This window comes from Mizuhopecten yessoensis, unplaced genomic scaffold (assembly GCF_002113885.1).
Source record: "Mizuhopecten yessoensis strain PY_sf001 unplaced genomic scaffold, ASM211388v2 scaffold9739, whole genome shotgun sequence".
NCBI classification, from domain to species: Eukaryota; Metazoa; Mollusca; class Bivalvia; order Pectinida; family Pectinidae; genus Mizuhopecten; species Mizuhopecten yessoensis.
This window is the reverse complement of record NW_018408198.1, coordinates 114,538-137,306: the sequence shown is the minus strand read 5'-3', so window position 1 is coordinate 137,306 and position 22,769 is coordinate 114,538. Positions and strand designations below refer to the sequence as shown.

Sequence of the window (22,769 nt, the reverse complement as noted above, 5' to 3'; positions counted from 1 at the left end):
GTATTTCACATACTTACTCCAGTCCATCTTAAGCCTTTGCATTGACCGAGTCAACATGTTGACAAACTTTCATCAGAATTTTGTCATAATTGATTCTAGATAACATGAACAAACCAATGACCAATCACAGCACAGTATGCCTAATAATTATGCATACTTTTTTTGTTCAGTTTCGATCTTGGACTCAAAGTTTCTTCAAAAGATATTTAAGCAGTTTTCTCCCAGAAAAAACAAAGTGGAGTGATCGGCTAACAGATAGATGTTCCCCGTATCATAAAACATCCCTGTGAAAATAGTGTTCGGTGTCTAATGAGCGAAATAATAACCTTTTTAAATAATTCCTTGCAGAGTATAACTTCTTCAAAATTTGACTTGACTTTAACTCATTCACCCCTGAAATTTCATAATGAAACATTCCAACCTTTGAATTGGAAGGGTTTAAATGTGTCTTTGGGGTGAATATGTTAAATCCAGTTATGATGCCAGAGCCTGGAGAATGGATCTTTCCCAGATTTTGAGACGCATTCCAATTGAGATGACACGACACACCAAAAGATCAAAATTAAAAACCTGTAGTTTGAGCCTAGAGATGATCGAGCCTTGATGTTTTGTTAAGACATTTTGTGCATAAAGTTTGAATTAAATAATACACTTTACAAAACAAAATTGAGAAAAACATTTTAAATCTCTAATTTTCCTGAATCCTGAAAGAGACCATGCAATCAAACCTTACCGTCATGTTGCAATGCTATTTTGTCCAAGCTTGCATAGCATTCAGAAAATTTGATACAATTAACACACAACCTTAATTAATAGCTAGGATTCAGATATCTGAGGCGAAACAGGTTGTTTGGAGTATATCAAAACTTACAAGGCTCTGAGACAAAAAGATCAAATTATTTGTATCATGATTGGAAAGAGAAAGATTTGTTGATAAAAAAATTGTGTAAACAAGAATATTGATTATTTTTTTTATCTTATCAAAGACAACACTGGGACATGGAATGTTTGAAATGAAACAACGAGATTTAAATAGTGTACAGCCCCCCTCTCAAACAGCACACCTGTTGTAGTAAGAACTGAGCCCAGACATTCAATGATAAATTAGCTACAGAAAAGTTAACACAAATATTTCATCTTGCACATATTTTTTTAAAATATAGAATTTCAAGATAAAACCTTCTTGTATAGTGGTCTAGAATCAATGCCCAGAGACAAGAAGTACGAAAACTTTGTAAATCTTAAAGACATCCCTAAAAACAAAAACTTTCAAAATTTGTGTTTCTGCATGGTTAAGCTATCCATGCTTTGAGTCATGATATCATTTGTTCTACATTGTGAGATATCATTCTATTGGAATGACACAACAGAAATACGCTAATCCATGTTTACATAGGGTTAATCTGTCCAGGTGGATCCCCCCTACACCTGTAAAGTATACACACAAATACAGACCTAATTAACTCATACACCCCTGAAGTTACATAATGGACTATTCCAACCTTTGAATTGGAAGAGTTCAAATAGGTCTTCAGGGGTGAATGAGTTAATAGTATAACAACAGATTACTGGACGATCCGATACATACTGTCCAATACCACCACAATGTAAAGCCCTATCTGTCTATATCTGTTAGACTTATCTATCCTTTGATGAATTCCTCAAAATACACAGATTTTATCTGGATTTGTAATACAAGGTACACAGATCGGGCAATTACTGTAGTGATCCTCTGTTCTCACAAAACCTCACTTCTAACACAGGTAAAGCATCCATCAGGTAAAATATCATTTTATACAAAGAAAATATAAATTTATAGAAAAATTTCACACCGAAAACAAAACTACCCCCCCACCCAACTAACTGCAAATGGGAATCAATAATGTTGGCCCAGGGTATGTATACAGTACTCTTATACGGTATACAGATTTACCTGAAGTAAGATACTTCAATATCTCCTCCTGCAAACTGATTCTCCATCAAGTAGCATTCGAAGGACACAGGTAAATTGTTGTTCCCATCACACAGGTAAATCCATCAATTACACAGGTAAATCCATCAATTACACAGGTAAATCAATCAATTACACAGGTAAATCAATCAATTACACAGGTAAAAAGCACTCAATGACACAGGTAATTTGGTAAATCCGTCAGTTACACAAATCAATCGATCAATGTGGCATCAGAGGTAGGGAGGAAATCCACAGACCACACCTACATCCTCAAACTTAGGTCGGCTAGGTAACGCGTCCCCGTGATGAGAGTGCAGGTATAGTCCACTAACTGACGCCAGGGTAGGAGTGATGCCCTCTGCTGATGTAGAGAGGAGGAGACAGGTTTTGTAAGGGTGTATACCCAACCTAACTGGCTGCTGAAAGTTATCATGGGCAGGACTCTGATTACAATACGTGATAGGATACAAATATGCATACCAGAAGTCTCGTTACCAAGGCACCCCCACAGGTATGAAACTGACAGGTGTTTTAAATACTCAGATCTCCTATCACATGCATCAGAAGACAAAATCTACGTTTGTAGCCAATATAAATATCTGGCTTGATTTCAACATATTTTTTTTTTAAATTCCATTTGTCACTGAATTGTATGTAAAAATGCTTTTTCTTTCCAGAAATAGATTATCCCCCCTTTTCACCTCTCCGAAGCCCATATTTTTAATGAGAGGGGCCGAGATAAAAATAGTAAGGACCCATATTGTCAGTGACATTTAATATATCTTCTGATGGATCTTATCACCCCTATCTCCTAACACTGGACTATCCCTTCTTTAGATGTAGATGATTCCATTGTGAGCTTTATGGAAATCAGCACCGAAGACAGTTGACCTTTCTGACCTCTAGAAAAGAATTGTACAGGGTGGAGATAAAAGCTTTCAGTTACAAGTATAACTTCAGACACCGAAGCTTGAATATAATTGTCAACCACTGCACTAAACATCCAATGTTACGGGGAGTTCCTTTTGTCGAGCCGACTTCTGCAGGAGCCATGGCGCAAAACGATTCTCTATATGTATTTTTTGGAGTTTGCTCTAAATTATATAATCAAGCAAAAATAAAATTGCCAGGAAGTCAAAAAGTGCTATAAATAGATCTTATTCTAATTTATGATCTTAGTGCAACAGATGCCAAACTAGGGCTGGGGCAGTGTTGGCCGAGTGGTTAAGGCGTCTCACATTCTGCTACCACTAGACCTTCACCACTGGGTCGCGGGTTCAAGGCCTACGTTAGGCCATCGCCAGGTACTGGCCGTTGATCGGTGATTTTTCTCCGGGAACTCTGGCTTTCCTTCACCATCAAAACCTGGCCTGTCCCTAGCCATAGCTGTTAATAGGACGTAACACACAAACTAACCAAACCAACCCAAATATACCAATTGGGGTCACACTTTGAATACATGGGTTCAATGACATGGAGGTACTGACTGTAGATGACCTGAGTACTCAAATCCTTTCTGTCTAAATATATTTGGAAGGGTCAATATTTTAATTAAATTACCAATCTGGTTTGGAAAGTTGCTGTCTTCTGCTAGCTATTAATAAGTGATGATACAAACACACTAATTTCTTAGACCTGAAGTGTGTTGGATACAAACATAACATTCATACCATCTACCAGGTCAACAGCAGAGGTCCGGCTGTGACGTTATGAATGAGATTTTTCTTATTCATTACAGGTAGACAAATAGCTATATATAGGGACATGATGAAATCCCTTGACATTTTGATACCACACTGTCAAGTCCTGGACAGCCGTCTCTCTCTGACTCGTCTCTCTCCGACTCGGGAATGTAATACAGGTACACTTCACTACTGAAAGTCACGGTACAGAAAGTCACGGTACAGAAACAACTGAGTTGTCACATTTGTCCTTTCAAAGTGAATCAAACCCATATTAAAACAATTGTTTATGTTGGTTTGATGTCGCGGGTCATTCCATTAATTTCTATATCTCCCTACTTTGTGTTTTAAAGGCATCACATGTATATATGCACCTACTGTATACTTTTTATTTCTTGTATGCTTTGTACTATTATTGGTTGTCGTGACAATTTCAACCTCGTTAAGGAGGGCAACAAAGGCGAAAGAAATCAAACTTCCACTAATATTTAGTTCCCTATATATACAGTAACGAATCTACTATATGGTTGATGCAGCTAAATTTGCCAAACCAACATAAACAATTTTTGTATAATTTAATTACGGAATTTTTTCAACTTCAGTTTCAACGTCACCAAAAGTGCAGTTAATTATCTTAAAATGAATATAATAGAACCAAAGATCTCTTGGTATATTTCATATTTCAACTTATCGGTACGATTTTTTCAAATATTTCAAATTTAGTATTCAGAAGGTAAAAGAAATTCCTGAATAAATACATAAGATATATTTATCATCATACTGTCTACTAAGCAGGTTCTATTTCTGGCCTTAACTCCTGAATCTGCTCCAGCTACAGACAAAACTGGTTTGTCCTTGGATGTCCTTCAAACTGTCTCAGGGGTCAACGGGACCTAGCTGGGCCAGGCCTGTAATACAAGCCCTAATGTCATTCGGTGATAACGATGCATTCCTGGACCGAAATACCTGTATTATTTAGGGAAAAACAGGTATACATTGACAGGGGTGTCACCTGGGTACACTAGGGGTGGGGCATCATCTTAAAGTCACTTTTAATTAAAAAAAACCAAATTGGATCAATTAAATATTAAACTCTATTCCTCACAATGAGACTTCCATTTTTTTCCTAATTCAATAAAAGCATTTCCCATATTTTTTTTAACCAAAAAATGTGAAAATTAAGCATTAATTATTGATATTTTGAGGGAAAAAACCTAAAATTGTAAACAGCGGATTAGCTGTGAATTTTCTCTGTTTTTCTTTCCTGAAAGTCTGACTAATTTACAAGCACAACAGATCTGTGTAAATCACTGCAAGAAAAATATTTCTAAAATCAAACGAACTAAACAAAGTTTGTTTTTAATTCTTCAAATCTGTAAATAAACAATGATAGGTGCCTATTACTACAGTAAATGAATCATTCATTCTCAAAAGTCAAAAACAGGTAAGGTAGGATGTCTCCTTAACCGTTGGTGAGTTTATCACAGGTAAAAAAAATAAAAGTTTGAAGAATGCTAAATATTTTCTATGACACAAAACATACATTGATCTCACGATCAGCCTAAATTGGCATACTTGCCAACCCTCCCTATTTAGGAGGGAGACTCCCCATTTTGGACCCTTAAATTTAGTTTTTTCAACCAAATCGCTAAACTATTCCTATATTCTCTATCATTTCATCTGAAAGAACAACTCAAAATATGTCATTTTAAAGGGTTATTTTGTCTCTAGGGGGTGTATACACAAATTATATTTATGATTTGATTTTGAGCATGCAAAATCTCCTTCACGGAAATTTCAAAAAGTTGGCAAGTATGAATGAAGAGGTCATGTATGGAACATTGTCAATTTTACTGTGCACATCTAGACTTGTTTTTTACCCAGTTAAGGATGTCAACTGTGAATTCCTTGTGGAAATAATAATCAGCTATTTTAATAGGCACATACAGCATTTCTATTCACAGAAATCAATTAGCACAGTATTTCTACACATAGGCATCAAAAATTTATATGAGCCTGGCGCTGCTCCGATTCTCCAGCACACTTGGGTGATCATTTCATCACTAATAACCGACGCTGTGTAGTGATTTGGAAAGGTATAAAACAGGGCTGAATATCCTCTCTGAATACATACATGTACACAAATTGAAATGCAAACAACACAACACATCACATCAATAGTACATGAGTTGTTGGTTCATTAAAATTTACAATAAACGAATGTATTAAAGACATGGTTTATTTCATTTTCTAATGGAAACCACTTAATCAAAACATAAATTATGTTCTGTGTGTGAAGGGATTCCGTGATCCTCCTTATCCAATAGATAACCATGCATGCCATGGTTAGGTAAACAATGGTTAGGTATTATTCCGATTAAAGTGCAAAATGAAATCTGAAAGTTCTGTGGCCAGAAGATGAATAGTACACAGATTTTGCTACTTACATTTTAATTATAAAGACATATCAGAACGTGTTTCATAATTATATGAAATTTAAACCAACCTGAATCGTCTTCAGAGAATATATTCCTTACTTTGTCTTTGTGTAGAACACTGATGGCATTTTATGAGCTTTTGACCACAACATATTACATACCTAAATACTTCAGCCTCCTTGTATTATCTCAAATTATTGCAAAGTTCCACAGGGATTGTTTGTTTTTAAAGCAGATGTACTGGGGCCTTTATTATGGTGCATGGGTCATTGTTATGGTCCCAGAATCATTTTTACAGAGCATGGGTAATTTTGTATGGTCCCAAAATCATTTTTACAGAGCATGGATAATTTTTATGGTTTTGAGGTAGTTTTTATGGTTTAGAGGTTAATTGTATAGGGTTTATATGTTTTTAATGGTGCTGGATGATTTTATCTCCAATGCAGCACCCCATGAAGCTCTCTTAGGACATTCCTCCTATCAGTGGACAACTGACCACTCTAGTACATCAGCGGACAACTGACCACTCTAGTACATCAGTGGACAACTGACCACTCTAGTATGTGTGAGACTTGTCAGGACGGCAGCCAGTCGATACACCTGTTGTCACAAGATCATTTAAAGTTGAGATATTTCCAAAATGGTTGAAATCAGTGATTTGCCCCAACAATGATAAGATATGACCAGTAGAGATAGACCTTATTAAGTCCCTATCTCCCTTCTCTACCTGTGGTCATCATATCACAGTGGTCACTCCCACAAACTTGACCAGTGAAAAAACCTCCAGGGCCAGGTGTATCACCAGAGATGACCTCAGTGGCCAATTATCACAACCTGACACCCCTGAAGGATCAGAATGGAATGGCTGTCCATTGATAAGACTGGGTCCACCGTGGGTTTGTAGGTAGGTGTGGGTGTGAGGGTGTGAGGTAAGACAGGTCACACCTGGGAAATGTCACCAACCTTATCACACACCTCTGTCATAGTATCTCCACTAACCTGCATTCCTAACACAACATACTGTACACACAGGAATGAGGTCAGAACGAAACATTCTCACAAAAACAATCATAAAATAAATACTACCGACCCATACTTTCCAACTTTTTTGAAATCTCCATAGGGTTGGATTCTGCATGCATACTCAAAATTAAACCACCCTAGAGACAAACCAACCCTTTAAATCGACATATTTTGAGAATCTTAGAATATAGAAATAGTTAAGCAAACTCACCGGTTCCAAACACTAAATGTAAGGGTCCAAAATCGGGATCGAGTCACCCCCCTAAATGGATAGAGTTGGCAAGCATGCCTATATTATGAAATTGACCAGATACATTTATCATTTGAATCAAAAATTTTTTTTTACATTTTCAATTTTCAGTACAAATTTTCATACACTAAAAAATATTGAACTCAACACAAAATCTGAAAGCACAATGGCATCAAATCAGAAGACACTCTGATGGCTGTATTTACACCAGAATCACAAAAAATCTAAAGTTTGGTGATCCTGAGGTCTCACGATTGATAAAGCTTAAAGATTGCAGGTAAAATTTCTAGTCCATTTAAAAGTTTTCTGGTGTGATCCAGATCCAGTTAAGGTCTGTATATAAAGTAGATTACAATGCCAGCAATGATAAGAGTGGATACCTGAATGAATCTTACCTGTTGTTACAGCCGGTGTCCTCAGTATGATGGGCTACCCAGGGATGTACCTGTGTGTGTATTACCGAAAATAATCACACCCTTGGAGGGTATACATCTATCTACTCACCTCTGGACCAAAATAATCACACCCTTGGAGGGTATACATCTATCTACTCACCTCTGGACCAAAATAATCACATTCTAGGAAAGTATACACCTATTTACTCACTACTGGACCAGATAATCACACCCTTGATGGGTAAACAACGATTTACTCACCTCTTGACCAAAATAATCACACCCTTGGAGGGTGTACGACTGTTTAATCACACCCTTTGTGAGTATACAACCATCTACTCACTTCTGGACCAAATTTATCACACCCTTGGAGGGTATACGACTGTTTACTCACTTCTGGACCAGATATCACACCCTTGGAGGGTATACGACTGTTTAATCACACCCTTTGTGAGTATACAACCATCTACTCACTTCTGGACCAAAATAATCACACCCTTGGAGGGTATATGACTGTTTAATCACTTCTGGACCAGATAATCACACCCTTGGAGGGTATACGACTGTTTACTCACTTCTGGACCAGATAATCACACCCTTGGAGGGTATACAACTGTTTAAATCACCTCAGTACCAGCTGTCAAGCTCATCTCTGAACCAAAATAATCTCACCCTTGGATAAGTACAAAATGAAATAATTATCCAATATCATTTCTTCACAAATAATATCTTAGTAAAGATTTCTGAAAGCTGATATTTTCTCAATCCAGCACATGTTGAAAAGACACAATTGACAGCATGGAAGGTTAAAAAAAATTGCCATCTCTTAATTTCCCACACACTGTGATGTCGTAAGCTCCCTGACAGTGACCAATGACACAAGATTCTCCACAGCCCAACAATGAGGGCAGTCAAGATTCAGAAATATAAATATCTGCACCAAAGTTCTGAGACACTGTCAAAAGGCTCCCAGGCAGTGACAAGGATTCAGGAATGGCTCAGTTTATCCCGAGAATACCACATTGATAAAGTCTCCCTATTGTAAGCTGGTGGACAGAGAAAGCTCAGTAAGACTTTCTATAACACAGCAGCTCCCAGGCAGTGACATCAGGACACTGGGTGACACAATAGCCAGGAATGCTACATTGATGAAAACTTACCTGAAGAAGCTGATGATCGTCCTCTGTTAGAGAAGTAGATAGAAACTCAATCAGCTAAAACCACTTACTTATCTGGGTATAAACACCTACCTTACCTACGACACACCTGAGACACAATTTACCTGAGGATACAGGTAGTACACACTTCCTACATACCTCGCATTCCTGAGTCTGTCATGGTATCTAGTGCCTGGTTAGCTTGACAGTGTTAAATCTCATACAGCTTTCAGGTGTGTATATAAAGTCTAGTTAGCTTGATAGTGTTACATCTTATACAGCTCTTTCAGGTGTGTATATAAAGTCTAGTTAGCTTGACAGTGTTACAGCTTTCAGGTGTGTATATAAAGTCTAGTTAGCTTGACAGTGTTAAAGCTTATACAGCTTTCAGGTGTGTATATAAAGTCTGGTTAACTTTATAGTGTTAAATCTTGTATAGCTTTCAGGTGTATAGAAAGTCTGGTTAACTTGACAGTGTTACACCTTAAACAGCTTTCAGGTGTGTATATAAAGTCTAGTTAGCCTGACAGTGTTGCATCTTATACAGCTCTTTCAGGTGTGTATATAAAGTCTAGTTAGCTTGAAAGTGTTAACTCTTATACAGCTTTTTGTTGTGTAAACAGTAATATCACAGACTCATTAATATAAATACAAAAAAAGCCTCCTTTTTTTTTGGTCAATTATTTCAGAATTTGATTCACCAGAACAATTTGTCTCTTTTTAATCATTTTGATATGAAATGAGATTTTGGCTTTAATGGGCAATCCCAGGGTGAGGCAAAACACGTAAATTATACTTATATGAATTTTTTTTGTTGTGTATGCCTCAAAATACATAAATTATACTTATATGAATTTTGTTTGTTGTGTATGCCTTTTCCTGAATAAATTATGATTATTATTATTATTTCAAAAGTAGAAAAGAAATACACAGAAATAATTTCTATTTACTGAGTTCCTAACAGTGTTAGAGTGGTACAGAAAACTACTATTTGTGTAAGTTTGGCCTGAGGGTATAGTCTTATATAGTGACCATACATAGATAGCTCAGTAGGGGACAAGCCATGACAAATACCTGTTTTACGACCTCAGAAAACACCCATTTCACACATTTTATGACCCCAGAATAGAGTGGTCTCTGGTTCTTAATGCTTAATCAGTGACACGGTCCAGCGGATATCATTTATACATGTATATCGTAACTTAATTAAAATGATTTACTGCGAGCTGATTGTCCTCGTATACATGTTTACACTAATATAGCCCCTAGCTTTAGCGGTTATGTTACCTGTAATTCTAGTCCGTCTGTGGTGTAGATTCCCTCGTTAACGTCTCAGATAGAATTAAATATCTTGATGAATGTTAAATTAAAAGTTCGGAAACTTTTTGAAAACTTTTTTTAATTCTAGTCTGTCTGTGGTGTAGAATTAAATATCTTAATGAATGTTAAATTAAAGTTCGGAAACTTTTTGAAAACTTTTTGCAATTCTAGTCTGTCTGTGGTTGAAGATTCCCTCGTAAATGTCTCAGATAGAACTAAATATCTTGATGAATGTTAAATTAAAGTTCGGAAACTTTTTGAAAACTTTTTGTAATTCTAGTCTGTCTGTGGTGTAGAATTAAATATCTTAATGAATGTTAAATTAAAGTTCGGAAACTTTTTGAAAACTTTTTGCAATTCTAGTCTGTCTGTGGTTGAAGATTCCCTCGTAAATGTCTCAGATAGAATTAAACATCTTGATGAATGTTAAATTAAAGTTCGGAAACGTTTTGAAAACTTCTTAAATTAAAAACCCAAGCATGTTTAAATTGATAGGGCTACTGAGCGTGAAATATACAAAAGAAATAACGAATTTAGGGAAATACATAAAATTTGCAAATTGGAGAAGAACCCAATTATTATAAATAGCTTAGCTACACTCTCCAAACATATGATACTGTTTCTGTTTGTAGTTGTGTTGTGAGTGAAATATTGCGTAACGTTATTTTGTATTTTACACGGTAAATACTGCACTGCTGTTACTTGTAACTGATGAGTCGAAAGACTCAAAGTAATGAAGAACTTGAACTTGGACCTTGGCGTTCCTGTAATTGTAGTCCGTCTGTACTAAAAGATACTCGGATAAATATCTCAGATAAAGTTAAATATCTTGATGAAAGTCAAAATAAGTCTGGAAACAAACCAGTTTTGTTCGAATGTCACAGAGATATCTATCAATAAAAGCCTCTGAATGAAGTAAGCAAAATCTTTACAGAAATGTAGAAATTTTTGACAGTTTTCTATAAAAATAACACCTGAAGAATTGAAAACGTTTTGATCACAGACATATATTTTTCAAAGAAAACCTTTAACCAAAATAATATTCATGTATAATGATATCACATTAAACACTATATTAACGACAAACTTCATTTTCCTGTCCAATAAAACATAAGATTTAGTTTAATTTCAAGTAACACCGATCATGACATCAACGGTTTTCAGGACGATGTCGCAATAAAAATTAAGACGTTCTGACCAATGAAAATGCCACGCTTCTATAAACACTTCTAAAACGTTAGACTGGCCACCAGCCCCTAAGTTTTTATGAAGAATTTCTCGACTGCATTTTACTACTAGCTTATCTCCCCCTAGTTTAGAACTTAATCAGACATCCAAGTGATCAAAATTATTAAAGTAAAAAAAAATCTTAATTATTTAATATTCTAGAGACGGTGGCCAGTCTACTAAAACGTATGCAATGAAGATTTGTAATATTTGGTAACCCATAAGGATATTGTTCGGAATAAATTCATCAGTTTCATGAATAATAAAGGCTAAGTTTGTTTTAAACACACAATAATTGAAAACTTATATTGCGATATTTCGAAAACGTCTGTTTCCTTTGTCAAGCAAAAAGATTCAATTTAGCCTTTATAAGAATATGGCTTTATTCTGTAGCCTGGATCCTTCGGTACTGCAGTGGTGTCCCTTATAGCGAGGACCTAGAGTCCACACACTAAACCCTTCTGACTGTCGACATTGTTCCTTTCTTGATGTTTTAATCAGATTTGTCTAAGTTAATGACCTACAGCTGGCTAAGACCTCACGCGGGACAAACCACATATCACTCACACAAATCCTCTTAGAGTAATCTCCCTTGTCTCTAAATCAGATTTAAAACAGCGGTATCACAAATGTATAGACTCGTACTGTAACACCAACAAAAGCTGAAGTCATGTACAAAACGACGCTAAGTCTTAAAGGACATAGGAATGTATCGGCCAAAGTGAGAGAAAAAAACAGAAACGATGGTGACGAATGGTGACGAATCTCGTAACACGATAACACTTAAAATTCCATAACAACTTTAAACTCATTGACCCCTGAAATTTCATAATGAACTATTCCAACCTTTGAATTGGAGGAGTTCAAATTTGTCTTCAGGGGTGAACGAGTTAAAAAGCTGAAATATATGAACAAAGTTTTAACAAAAGCTTGAACGACATTAAGACATCTCCAGACCAAAGAAAACAGAATGTAGGATTGTTTTGTAATCAACAAAAAGGATAGTCCAGAAAGAAAAAAATAACTTTCAAAATATTGTGTTCACACATTTTTCCCCCATGAGACGCTTCTTTCATGTATTTTTCTATAATCAGTAATAATTCAAAGACTTTCTTGACTCGAGGGACTGACTTAACTCATTTACCCCTGAAGACACATTTGAACTCTTCCAATTCAAAGGTTGGAATAGTTCAATATAAAATTTCATGGGTGAATGAGTTTAGTTGTTTAGAAAGTCTTCTCTATAATGATATATATACTTTAGATTCTCTAGAAAGTTTGCTTGATCAAGATTTATCAAATATTTCACATTTTTGATAAATTTGAAATATTTGATTTGATTTTTGATATTGACAGTGGCTACAATTTTTCTTAAATATGGCACTATAACTGTCTCATTGAAGTTTATTTTATCTTGCAAATCTTTCCAAAATCATAAAACACACTGTACCAACAAAGTTTTTACATTTATATTGAAACTCACATCATGATCGTAATCTATACATTAAACGTGAGACCCTTAATAAGTAATCGGACTTAAATTAAACATTGTCCACAAAGACTAGTAAATGTCACAACCTTATCACCAACACCAATCAAAGGCATGCCCTAATTAATACCAGGCAGAGACAAAGCGGCCGTCGTTAACGAGATAGGAGATATCTCTCTCAGGTATCTACAGGTAGCGTCCCTCATTTGCATACAATAATAATTACAGGTGGACAGATTATGGAAGCTAGGACACAATTATATTAATAAAACAAGGAAATATCTCAGTTGATTTACATAGCATTCTAAAATCACTGAAAAATACTTGTGGTTAGCAATTATTTCTATAGATCAAACTTTGAGTCTTAATCATGAAAATTATTGAAAATATATTTTCAAAATTATATACTGTAGGTATGTAGCATGGTAATTAGTCAGCAATTTAAGGATTAGAGGAGGCAGGGTGGGGGGGTTGACAGGATTGGTGGGGAATGGATGAANGGGGGGGGGTGAAAATTGCTGACTAGTTTATTGGGACAGGGACGATTGGGTCCAGGGGGTGGAGGTGGAGGTGTTGCAGTAGGGAAGAGGCAGATTTTGTAGGTAAGAACGAGGGTTGGCTGTGTGCATGATCTGGTAGATCTCAACCAAAAGTTTTTCTAGACTTACCGTATCTGTCAATTTATTCCAAAAGTTGACCTCCTTGTTACGGAGGTCGTTCAGACTCTTGGACCATCGTAGCCGATTGTGACGAAACATGACACTGTAAATCAATCCTTAAACTTTCCAGAAAAACATTCAGAATCCTGTCGAAGTTCACTCCCTCAGGACACCACTGTTGTTTATGGTAATACGGAGCACTGTTTGTACACATACATGGTCAGCTCAGCACTGATACGTGTAAATAAATACACAGACAGATACACTCAGTGATAAACTCTCCCACTAAAAACACTAATTCTGTAACTGATGTTGCACTCCGACCTCTCGAAAAAAACCAACTACAAAGCAGTTGAAAAATCTGCAAACTTTTCACAAATCGGACACAGTGTAGAAGTATCTGAAACAGCGTGGTCTCATTACAACTGTACTGACATCACCGAAAACACATCCCCTAGGTCACATTGTTTACAGACGCCGATGTAAACAATAACAAAGCACTCTCATGTAAACAAACAGAGGCAAGAATTATCATAAAAGAAAGGAATAATTCCGAATCTATTACCTCACAGGATTTTAAAATTTAAAGATCCCAGAAACGATTTAATCTAAATCCTTGAGTCACTTTTACAAACACCACACTGTTGATTCAATTTTTAAATCCGCAATTTCAAATTTAAATATCCGACTTGACAGACGCTGAGATTCTGATAAAGACAGGTAGAACAAACGTAAGTGGTGACGAGTTTATATTCTGCCACTTGTTCTCGCCGTAGGTAAGGTCCGCCTGCCGTTTTACTTTAGGGCAAATAACATGCCGACAAATTAAATTTCCTCGACCGATTACCATACAATGGACTTACATAGACTAGTGTAGTCTACGGTACGGTTTATACTACGAGGACGGATCAGTCGCGACATAATACCAGTACATTATCAGTGGCGATGTAATAGCACTATAGGTCTACCGACAAACAAATCATTGTGTATCGCCGACATATGTCTTACATGTAGAGTACGTTTGTTATTTACATGTTTGCACATGCTCCAAAAACAGTGGAAAATATATACACGTATATCTGGTAGGTGATTTACAGACGGGTAGGTAAAATACAAGGTCGTGGAGCACTGTAACTTCGCCAGATATAAGTAAACAATGCTAAATATTTTACTTACATGTAATCAATTTCCTTGAATCAAGATATTATCTGGTATACATAATGCAAATCACTAGTGGACTATCACAGATCGTACTGTCTGTGTGTTAACTGTCCCCGACGTATATAAACGTAAACAATATTGCTGTTAATTTTCTAAGGCACACTTTGAATCATATTTGAAAATTTTCAAAGAAATTTTCAAATTTAATTGGCATTATTCATTCCTATGGATATTTTGACATCTATAGGTTTACAAGCTAACTGTTTAAAAAAATAAATAAAAAAAATGTATCTGTTGTAACTTTTAACTGCCAACATCAATGGAGTTTACCTGTGTTTCACCTGTAAAGGTATGTGACATTTCTAACCTGCGTACTATAGACAGCATACCTTTGTGAGCCCTATATCGAACAGAACTTGATGAGGAATCTACCACAAAGTGCAAACCAGTCCGTCCTAGAGTGAAAAACAACCTGTTCAGTGATAAATAATTAAAAACACACAGGGAACAAAAAACGTCTAGAAAGGCCCACAATCCCCAGGTGTGGGGCACATTACTGAATGAAAGATCTCACGGGTAACCACAATATCGCCAGATCAATAATTTACCGTCCTCAACATCGAGAATGAACGACAGACAAAATAGGACGAATAACAATTATCTTGTCTGTTTTTGCTGAACGTAAACACTACGGAAAGTTTGAGATAATTAATTCATCCTAGCACACAAAATTTCATAACAAAATTCCAGAGTATTTCAGATGAATTTGAATCACTTGTGGTTTAATTTCCGCTGACAATGTATTTGACGTCTGCTGAATTTCCGTGATTTATGTCCTTACATCTCCCACACACGGATTCCAATTGTCACGTCTCTCCTGGTGATACAAATGTCATTTGTAGCTAGTTGACGATTTCTACAGCGCTGCCATATACCTGTACAGGTAAAAGCTACTGTTGCTAATTAATTAACTAACACACCTGACTCATCACACCGGCATGAGATATGCAACACAGGTAAAATTGAAATGTTTCACCTGGATTTAATTTAAACTGGCAGATTGTAATCAAAAATACTTAAAATATTCTGTTTTATTTGCATCATGATGGCTACATCACATGTACCGTGGACAAAATCGGCAGTGACAGATGTCATATTAAAAACTCACATAATTATGTAGAAACATTTATGACAGAATCACTTCACATAGAATTTGATAAGAACTGTTCATGTATATTTCATTATTTTTTTTAATGTTTACAAATTGACCCTACCATCTTTTTTGTGATTAGTTCCATCCGTTTGTCCTCTGTTATTAGGCCACACAAAATATCTGTTGTGTTTTAAATTTCAGCTCTCAAAAATTTTAGAAGGCACACTAAACTTTTTATTTTTCAAATCGTTTTCACAAAGCTGATAAAGTGACAGCATTTCAGACAATAAAAGTGCTTATTTATAATTATTTAAAAAGACTGGTAGGAATTTTAATTCTGGATTTGTGGGGAAAGTGGAGTTTCCTATAGTTTGTGAGCCTAATACTAGAAAGTAAGAAAAGTACCTGAGATATACTTCAAAAGTATATTGATCATAAACATGACAGCTTTATTCCTGATGTGATACGTATCTGTAATCTGGGGTAGGCTTAAGCTTAAGAGTATAGCTATTAGGCATTGTATCTGAGATTCATGTCAAAGGGTTACCTCCCTTTTTATAAGAATTGTGTCATTATTTTATCAGAATCGGCTAAGTGTTATCAATTCGAGCATTCTTTATATCAACCTTAATCAATTAATCAGCTCAGAGTCCACAGTACTAATCATAAGAGGTTTTATACATATTTCTATAAGTGAAACTCTTTTGGAGAAAGAGGTAAAAATGTCACAATAAGGTTGCATAAAGCCTTAATCCTGAGTACGTGCCTACTACTGAAAATGTATGGTAAAATGTTTTGTAAACACGCTCTTAGAGGTAGATCAATATCACTATAAGGTTGCTTAAAGCCTTCATTCTCAGAGTACATGCATACTACTAGAAAATTACGGTAAAATATTTTGTAAACATGCTAGTCAATATTTGATATAAATCCTGTTTAAACTACAATAGCTTTGGAACGACCTAAGTCCGAGTCCTACAGATACATCAGGTGCGCCACAGGTGAGAATTCTAATTAGTGATCAATACTGTGACAACTGGTTTATGCTGCACTGATAATCCATGTACGGTACAGCGCCCCGGGTAAGTCAGTTTACAAAGCCTAGGAAAGCTAACCCAGTTGTACCACTTCCTGTTTATAAAGCCATGCACTAGACTCTTCAATGCATACAATTACCTCTTTTGAGTATACAATCCTCCAACAGAGTTTTTCGTCACAGCTTTTTCAGTGGATGCAAATCATCGACTACTGTACAATCTGCCTGACTTGTTACCATCCTATTTATCTGATTAGTATATAAAACACAGCATTAGGAATTACTATTAGCACTATAAAGGAACTGGCTGTTTCAACTAACGCCTTCCTCTCACAACTCTCCCTTTCCCTTGTCAATCAACTATTGACCACAGAATGATGTAAATTCAACAGTCATATTCAATTCCTGGCATGAATACTTGAATATTCAACACTCTCAGGATGAATCCTATCAAGTATATTCAACATAAACTTCTTCCTCATATTCACACTGTTCCTGTATAATTCTACACACAAAACACCCTATACAATTATTCCACATTCCCTGGAATCACAAATTCAACAAACACCTCAACTTAATCACCCCTGAAGACACATTTGAACTCTTCCAAATCAAAGGTTGGAATGGTTCATTATGATACTTCGGGGGTGAAGCAGTTAATGCTCCTCCATCACACCAGAGCTATACCGATAAGCCGTTCCAGTTTCTAATGCAGAACTCCTGATCAAATATATCTCTTCAACATGCATCTGAGCTTCCTCTTCTAGTTATGATTCCCCTGTAACGTAAAGGAGATTTTAGAGTCATTCGTTCCCGAGAGATCCACAAACAGGTACTATAAGGCTGGGGGTATTGTTGTGGTAACAATATCACTGTATCCTTCCCGAGAGATCCATAAACAGGTACTATAAGGCTGGGGGTATTGTTATGGTAACAATATCTCTGTATCCTTCCAGAGAGATCCACAAACAGGTACTATAAGGCTGGGGGTATTGTTATGGTAACAACATCCCCGTATCTATAGTCCAGAACAGGAACACAAAACTGTAAGGCAATGTACATACCAACTGGGGATATAAAACAGATGAGAAGACCATAAATTCACCACCGAGCACTAAAACTGAGCAATAAAACGGGTCACAGATGAATGAGATATTGGCACTTACCAACACAATAGAGGGAAGGATGCACAGGTGTCTATCCTAATACTACAATGGTTTCCATAGCATTCCTATATATAGCATCCCTATATATCATCTGTCAAGGTCAGACATCAAGGCCCGAGTACAAGGTCAGACATTGACGCCTGAGTTCAAGGTCAGACATTGAGGCCCGAGTTCAAGGTCAGACATCAGGCCCCAAGGTTAAGGTCAATAACATTGATTCAAGGTCAATATCAGTTAACAGAGCCCAAAGTCAAAGCCAATTACATGACCTTGATAACTTGATGTCAAATTAAATTATAATTTCTTTCATAGGTAATATCTATAAAATGCTTGCATGTGTTTTTTGTCTCTAAATGAATTTCAATAACTTTCAAAGAATAACTTAAGAATGATACATACTGGCTAATTTAATCAATGTATATATTCCTAATTCCAATGCAAAAGTTAAATTTTTTTATTAAATACTTCAGCACAAAAATATAAAACCCCATATATATGAACAAACTTAAAATGATATGCCGACTTAAGTCAGGAAGAGTTATCTCCCTTTTATTGACATAATTTACAAGTGTCTGGGTTTAACATTATGAGAGTTGATTTAATTACGTATGTGCATACCTAATAGCTGTATGGCGTTTATGGTTTCCTCAAACCTCATTCCTGACAGGTGAGTCACTATTACGGGTATATAAATGCCACTCAGGTATGAATATACATACCTGTACAGGTAGTACCCACACAGGTAATATATTCCTCACCATACCCAGGTACATCCTCCTGTAAACATGTACTCCAGAGCGGGGTCAACTTTGTTTTGAATCTGCATTTTATTATATACATATGATGGGTCCTTTGAAAGCCAGTAGGCTGGTTAATATATCTAGATATTAAATACCGAGAAACTTTAACCTCAGTTAAATATTGGCCATTCACTGGTAAAATCTCTATTCACCAAAATATTCACCCTTCACTGGTAAAATCTATATTCACTCAAATATTCACCCTTCACTGGTAAAATCTATATTCACCAAAATATCCACCCTTCACAGGTAAAATCTATATTCACTCAAATATTCACCCTTCACCAGTAAAATCTATATTCACCAAAATATTCATCCTTCACCAGTAAAATCTATATTCACTCAAATATTCACCCTTCACAGGTAAAATCTATATTCACCCAAATATTCACCCTTCACAGGTAAAATCTATATTCACTCAAATATTCACCCTTCACAGGTAAAATCTATATTCACCCAAATATTTGCCCTTCACTGGTAAAATCTATATTTGCCAGTATAAATTTCACCGTTCACAGGTAAAATCTATATTTGCCAGTATAAATTTCACCGTTCACGTATAATTACTAAATAGGGTAAACTACACTGACTCTTTCCTGGTATACATAGGTCCCCTAGATCTGTAAGCCAACAAATATGTCGAGAGAGTCCTGTGTACTTTTGAAATGTTTCAGTTTCATATTTGGATATTGTTTTGAAGTACAACAAAAGTCAGAAGATTTATCTAAAGAGATTGAAGTATAGTAGGATAACAAATCAATGATGTATTCGGACGATTTCCCCGTCGTTATCTGTGTTTACTGACAAATCGGTAGATAACGACCCTGATATGCTCTCAGATCACAAAAAGGTTATACACTCAGTTGATATCACTGGTCTATATGAGTGGTAGGTGTATCACCCATTCAACACAATATATCACTGGTCTATCTGAGTGGTAGGTGTATCACCCATTCAACATAATATATTACTGGTCTATATGAGTGGTAGGTGTATCACACATTCAACACAATATATCACTGGTCTATATGAGTGGGAGGTGTATCACCCATTCAACACAATATATCACCGGTCTATATGAGTGGTAGGTGTATCACCCATGTATTCGGACGATTTCCCCGTCGTTATCTGTGTTTACTGACAAATCGGTAGATAACGACCCTGTTATGCTCTCAGATCACAAAAAGGTTATACACTCAGTTGATATCCCTGGTCTCTATGAGTGGTAGGTGTATCACCCATTCAACTCACTATATCACTGGTCTATATGAGTGGTAGGTATATCACCCATTCAACACAATACCACTGGTCTATATGAGTGGTAGGTGTATCCCCCATTCAACACTATATCTCTGGTCTATATGAGTGGTAGGTGTATCCCCCATTCAACACAATATATCCCTGGTCTATATGAGTGGTAGGTGTATCACCAATTCAACACAATATATCACTGGTCTATATCAGTGGTAGGTGTATCACCCATTCAACATAAAATATCACTGGTCTATATGAGTGGTAGGTATATCACCCATTCAACAAAATATATCACTGGTCTATATGAGTGGTAGGAGTATCACCCATTCAACACAATATATCACTGGGGTATATGAGTGGTAGGTGTATCACCCATTCACGAAACAATATCACTGGTCTATATGAGTGGTAGGTATATCACCCATTCAACACAATACCACTGGTCTATATGAGTGGTAGGTGTATCTCCCATTCAACACTATACCCCTGGTCTATATGAGTGGTCGGTGTATCACCCATTCAACACAATATATCTCTGGTCTATATGAGTGGTAGGTGTATCTCCCATTCAACACTATACCCCTGGTCTATATGAGTGGTCGGTGTATCACCCATTCAACACAATATATCACTGGGGGGTATGAGTGGTAGGTGTATCACCCATTCAACTCACTATATCACTGGTCTATATGAGTGGTAGGGGGATCACCCATTCAACACAATATATCACTGGGGTATATGAGTGGTAGGTGTATCACCCATTCATCACAATATATCACTGGTCTATATGAGTGGTAGGGGTATCACCCATTCAACACTATATCACTGGGCTATATGAGTGGTAGGTGTATCACCCATTCAACTCACTATATCACTGGTCTATATGAGTGGTAGGTGAATCACCCATTCAACACAATATATCACTGGGGTATATGAGTGGTAGGTGTATCACCCATTCACGAAACAATATCACTGGTCTATATGAGTGGTAGGTGGATCACCCATTCAACACACTATATCACTGGTCTATATGAGCGGTAGGTATATCACCCATTCAACACAATATATCACTAGTCTATATGAGTGGTAGGTGTATCACCCATGTATTCGGACGATTTCCCCGTCGTTATCTGTGTTTACTGACAAATCGGTAGATAACGACCCTGATATGCTCTCAGATCACAAAAAGGTTAAACACTCAGTTGATATCACTGGTCTATATGAGTGGTAGGTATATCACCCATTCAACACAATACCACTGGTCTATATGAGTGGTAGGTGTATCACCCATGTATTCGGACGATTTCCCCGTCGTTATCTGTGTTTACTGACAAATCGGTAGATAACGACCCTGATATGCTCTCAGATCACAAAAAGGTTATACACTCAGTTGATATCCCTGGTCTCTATGAGTGGTAGGTGTATCACCCATTCAACCCAATATATCACTGGTCTATATCAGTGGTAGGTGTATCACCCATTCAACATAAAATATCACTGGTCTATATGAGTGGTAGGTATATCACCCATTCAACACAATATATCACTAGTCTATATGAGTGGTAGGTGTATCACCCATGTATTCGGACGATTTCCCCGTCGTTATCTGTGTTTACTGACAAATCGGTAGATAACGACCCTGTTATGCTCTCAGATCACAAAAAGGTTATACACTCAGTTGATATCACTGGTCTATATGAGTGGTAGGTATATCGCCCATTCAACACACTATATCACTGGTCTATATGCGTTGTAGGTGTATCACCCATTCAACACTATATCACTGGGCTATATGAGTGGTAGGTGTATCACCCATTCACGAAACAATATCACTGGTCTATATGAGTGGTAGGTATATCACCCATTCAACACAATATATCACTAGTCTATATGAGTGGTAGGTGTATCACCCAGTCAACACAATATATCACTGGTCTATATGAGTGGGAGGTGTATCACCCATTCAACACAATATATCTCTGGTCTATATGAGTGGTAGGTGTATCCCCCATTCAACACTATATCTCTGGTCTATATGAGTGGTAGGTGTATCTCCCATTCAACACACTATATCACTGGTCTATATGAGCGGTAGGTATATCACCCATTCAACACAATACCACTGGTCTATATGAGTGGTAGGTGTATCGCCCATTCAACACAATATATCACTGGTCTATCTGAGTGGTAGGTGTATCACCCATTCAACATAATATGTCACTGGTCTATATGAGTGGTAGGTGTATCTCCCATTCAACACTATATCACTGGTCTATATGAGTGGTAGGTGTATCAGTCCTGGGACTCCCTTATAAATGTCAGTACAAATAGTCGCTATCTCCTCAACCCTTAACTTTGATGTTGTTTACATTTTATAATTATGAAGAACTCATTCACCTCTGAAATTTCATAATGAACTATTCCAACCTATGAATTGGAAGAGTTCAAATGTGTCTTCAGGGGTGAATGAGTTAAAACACACTTTATCACTATACAAAGCCTGTCCTATAGGATAAGGCCATCATAACTATATTGATGACATTTTGATAACGTTTATAAAACTGTGATATTGCTCTCTACCCCCACCCACCACCCCACCCCACCC

General features: G+C 36.6%; 1 protein-coding gene across 9 annotated transcripts in view; it reads right to left on the bottom strand.

Annotated features, from left to right (window-relative positions):
* The window catches only part of LOC110458764 (tight junction protein ZO-1-like), a 136,725-nt gene that overhangs the window by 67,783 nt on the left and 46,173 nt on the right, over window positions 1–22,769 (bottom strand). The window contains exon 1 of one of the 9 annotated variants that reach the window (XM_021510662.1): window positions 13,604–13,993. The exons of the other annotated variants lie outside the window; for them this stretch is intronic. Coding sequence (XP_021366337.1) covers window positions 13,604–13,693 — 90 coding nt within the window. The 5' untranslated portion in view covers window positions 13,694–13,993. Of the gene's footprint in view, window positions 1–13,603; window positions 13,994–22,769 lie in introns of those variants that run through there. 9 annotated transcript variants of the gene reach the window in all.